General features: G+C 37.8%; 1 protein-coding gene across 2 annotated transcripts in view; it reads left to right on the top strand.

Annotated features, from left to right (window-relative positions):
• The window catches only part of Trim36 (tripartite motif containing 36), a 39,103-nt gene that overhangs the window by 11,976 nt on the left and 22,364 nt on the right, over positions 1–4,763 (top strand). For both annotated transcript variants that reach the window (XM_008825256.3, XM_017796142.2), the window contains one exon: positions 2,793–2,939. In XM_008825256.3, coding sequence (XP_008823478.1) covers positions 2,793–2,939 — 147 coding nt within the window. The remainder of the gene's footprint in view (positions 1–2,792; positions 2,940–4,763) is intronic.

The following is a 4,763-nucleotide window of genomic DNA, read 5'->3' as shown; positions in this document are numbered from 1 at the left end:
TATTCCATCTGTATCATGAAGTGCCCGCTGAAGCCAGAAATGGGTGTCAGATCCCCTGTAAAGGGAGTTATAGATGGTTGTTAGCTGCCATGTGGGTGCTGGGTTTTCTGTAAGAGCAACCAGTGCTCTTAGCCGCTGAGCCATCTCTCCAGCCCAGGAAATAACTTTAAAAGCAGGTATATGAATTCAAGCCTGAATTATCATGGACCTAATCATCTCCTACAGCTTAGAAGGCAAAATTAATTCGTCTTACTATAATAGAGTAATACTTTATAATTAGTGAATGTTCATATTGATAGTAATGAATTATATTGCTAATTCTGAGTAGTAGGGAAAGTGATCTTTCAAAGATTGAAAGATTAAAGATTTTTTGCTTCTGTGTGATAAAATTGCATTTGCCTAAAAGAGTTGGATAACCTATTTTTGTGATGTTTTTAGTTAGCTAAAATTGTACAACGAGTAAAGTGTGATTACAGCCTGACACTTCAAAGCTTAGAACATACTTGAAATATAAACTCAGGTATAATTTACATTTCTTAAATACTCTGGGTAATTTGTTTAATAATGTTCTTAAGAACTTCATGTTCTGTGACAAGTAAAATGATTTTTAGTATCTTCAGGATTTTCTGATTTGTAAAATTTAAAAAGTATATATATAATGCATTCTTTTAAAGTAGTTGTTCTATACAACTTAGTAACTTGTGTGACTATGAAAACCTATCATTCTTTTTCTTTCCCTGAGCTTATAAGGTCTTACTGTGTAGCCTGGCTGGCTTGAACTCACTATGCAGACCAGACTGGCCTCAAATTCTGAAGTCCACCTGTCTCTGCCTCCTAAATTCTGGGATTAAAGGCATGAACTACCACCATGCCCAGTGAAAACATTCTTTTTATGTGTATGAGTGTATTGCCTGCATGTGTGTAAGTGCACCTGTGTCATGCAGTGCCCACAGAGGTCAGAAGAGGGCATCAGATCTCCCTAGAACTGGAGTTACAGATGGTTGCTAGCCACCATGTGGGTGCTCTTAACTTCTAAGCCATGTCTTCAGTCCCCATACACGTAATTTAAATAAAAATCTAAAAATTGTTTTGAACCACTCACTGAGAATTTCTTACACAGTAGTGAATTCTACAGGTCTGGAAGATTAAATGATACTCTGCCTCCACATTCGGAATGACCATTTTCTTGAAATCATGTCGATCTGGTAACAGATTTATCAGCCAGCTTTTAATTCCCTATTATGATGTTCATCTCACTTTAAATGCTCAAAGTATTTGATTTTTAAAAATATATGACTTTAAATTGATATTGTAATGTTTTGTTTAAAAGATTAATAACATTAATACAGTTCTGTCACCAAAGGGCTCTAATTGCTAAATGAGTTATATCAGGTTTTGGTTTTTATAAGTATTTCGTGGAATTTGGAGGATCAATTAGTCATGAGCTTTTTATTTACAAATATAATAAAAGATTGTTGGGTAAACCAAAGGAATATAGAAATAGATTGTATTGAGAAAAGGGTTTTTTTTTCCTTCAAGACATTTGTTATTCAGTATAGCAAAACTATTAAAAGTTCTTTATACTAGAGAATATTTGCCTATGATTCTTTGTGTCATTTCTTATAGAAAACCAAAGTTTTCCTGCTTAAAAAAATATAATAATAACGCCTTTAATCCCAGCACTTGGGAGACAGAGGCTGGCAGATCTCTGTGAGTTCAAGGCCAGCCTGGTCTACATAGTGAGTTCCAGGACAGCTGGGGCTACAGGGACACCCTGTCTCAAAAAGACACCCCCCCCCAAAAATATATAAAATAATTATAGCTGAGTGTGGTGGCACATGCCTTTAATCCCAGCATCTGGGAGGCAAAGAGGCAGGTGGAGCTCTGTGAGATAAAGGCCACCCTGGTCTACATAGTGAGTTCAAGGCCAGCTAGGGCCATAGGGATATAAACAAACAAAGCTCAACAAAAAAATACTATGGTTTTGAGAATTAGGAATTAAGCATTCTGAAAAATTTTTAAGTTTTTTTCCAGTTCTTTTCCTCTCCCCTGTAGTTTGATTGGTGTTAGGACTTTTCCTATTGGACTCCTTTTTTTCTTTTTTTTTTTTTCTATTTTGAATTATCAGTAAGTTATCAGACCAGTTACAGTTGCCTGAAAGCCAGTCTCTTGAAATCATGAACAAATTTATTTCATTAATTTACTAACAAATACCTAAATTGCTTCCAAATGGAAACAGTTATTTTACACAAATTTCAAGTGTGCCTATGATGATAGGTCATAGAATAGATAGAAATATGGAGCTTTTCTTAAGTCAGGAAACACTGCTCTTTGGTGGGTTTGTGATTTGTTTGAAGCTAGCATCTTGGAAGCTTATATCACAAAGTGTTCTGAGGCCTTCTTAGCAACAGACTTCTCACAGGGACAGTCTGGCCACAGGTTCTCTTAAGGTTTTCTTAGGCCTTACAGAAATCCTCACCACGGTCATTAGGAAGTGCCTAGTCCGTTTGCTCAGAAGGCCTTTCTAGCTTGGTTAAGCATTCATTCCACTTGAGTCTGATGGGAATGAAATATCCAGGTTTAGAAGAAGTAACATCTGTGTGTTAACCATTTGAACCCTCAAATTTAAAAATAGCAATTCTGTTCTAACTAGAGAATTTTCATTGACATGTCAAGTACTTTTTATATTTTATATGGCTTTGTTCTTTTATAAAGTAAATTTTTGTCTTTTGGGATTTATTAGATTACTAAAACCTAGGTTCTTAGCTGTACACCTATTTTTCACTCAACAGATTTTAATGTGCCCAGAACATGAGACAGAGAGAATCAACATGTACTGTGAACTGTGCAGGAGGCCAGTTTGCCACCTCTGTAAGTTGGGTGGGAATCATTCCAATCACCGGGTAACCACCATGAGCAGTGCCTACAAAACCTTAAAGGTATGACTTGTTATTTTGTAAGTAGATTTTGATACCTTATAACTTCATGACTTTTAAGTTTGTATTTATAAAATTATGGTTTGTAATGTGGTCTTTTTCACTGAAAGGAGTTAACTGTACAAAGTATCATTTAATATTCTCTAACACAAGATTGTTCGTGTTTCTGAGTATATGTTAAAGGCTGCAGGGCTTTAACATAGTTAAATAGAATTCATAGATTTGAATTCTGAGTGAGAGAAGAGTGAAGGCCATTTTATTATTACACTTCAGTGAGCTCAGTGCTCCTCACTGATACTCCATGTGTAGAGGAAGAATGCAGTGTAGCTATTTTAAGACACTTGATTTTTAGCTAGGCATGGTCATGCACGCCTTTGGTCCCAGCACTCAGGAGGCAGAGGTAGGCGGATCTCTGTGAGTTCAAGGCAGGCCTGGTCTACGTAGTAAGTTCCAGACCACCCTGGACCCTGTCTTAAGAAGACAAAAAAAAAAAACCACCCTTGATTTTTGTTTCTTACCTATAGAATTAGTAGAAACTTCTTTATTTTAAGAAGGATCCATATAGAAGGCTCTTGAAATTTTCAAATTTGATAATAAGTAGCAAAGTAGGCAGTGCTTATTTTTATTGTTTAATTCTTTTTTCCTTTATTCAGTATTTTAAAAAGGAATTGATTTATCTTTAAAGCTACATATCATTTAGTTGTTCCCTTCTCTCTCTCCTAGTATGCATGCATGATTCAGAGGTAGCTGCATTCCTGGAGCTCCCTACCTGGGTTGTAGGTTGGTCAGTGGCTTAAGAGTTAATTGTTTATGTAACTTGGGGAGGGGCTTTGTAAATCTTGTCTTAGGAACTTCCTGAGACTTGAGAGGTTGGTTTACTTCCTGAGTCTAAAAGAGCCCCTTTGTGATGGAATGCTTAAATTTGCAGGAAATTGCCTTCAGGAGGCTCAGATCCTCATCTCTATTTTAGAACTACAGAATTTTAGAATCCTTGAGAAGCTAGCCTTGAGTTTCTAGAGTACTAGTCCTTATTTAAATTTCTTCCCTTGTTAGGTGAACTTGCAGGAAATGTCTTCTACGTCTTTCTTCTATTGTCAGTGCTTAGTGTCACTGGTACTTACAGTTTTGGGAGACTTTATGAACAAATAGACTTACTGATAATTTAAACAGCTCTAGTATTTCAAAATAGATTGCCCAGGTCCTGGGCCCCCTGAGATGACTGGCACTATCTCAGATCAAGGGTAGAGTTGGTGAGAGACTCAGTGTTAAATTCACTGAGAGTGAGTGATGCACTTGGACCATATTTCTGAATTGTTACCTGTTCTCTCGTCCTTACTTCTGGGTCAGCTTATCCTAGCCTCCGTTTTGAGACAGGGTCTCCCTGTAGCCCCAGCTGACCTAAACACTATGCAGATCAGGCTGGCCTGATCTCTCAGAGACCTGCCTGCCTCTGCCTCTTGAGTGCTGGGATTCAAAGTGTTGCACCACCACATCCAGCCTCAGCTTCCCTACTTTTAATTTAAGATGTTTTAGAACAAAGCCTCACATCTATTTTAATGGCCAAATTCAGTTCTGTCACTGTTGTTAAGAAAGAGCGCCAGCACCTACTTGCTGCTTGCGCTTGTTCCATCATGGGCAGAATTGGTACTGACTTGCAGCATGGTGTTAAAGAAATACCTCTGTTAGGGTCCGTGACTCGGTGGGTCTCTTCCGGAGAACAAATGCACGAGTATGGAGATGCAAAAATCAAGCAGAGTTTTATTAAACCAGCTAGCTGGGGCCGACCGTCCTTCCAAGACACGCAGGTCTGGTTAGAGCGATCGACCC

Source organism: Nannospalax galili, unplaced genomic scaffold (genome assembly GCF_000622305.1).
Source record: "Nannospalax galili isolate Female #2095 unplaced genomic scaffold, S.galili_v1.0 scaffold128, whole genome shotgun sequence".
NCBI classification, from domain to species: Eukaryota; Metazoa; Chordata; class Mammalia; order Rodentia; family Spalacidae; genus Nannospalax; species Nannospalax galili.
This window is presented reverse-complemented; position numbering and strand designations above follow the sequence as displayed.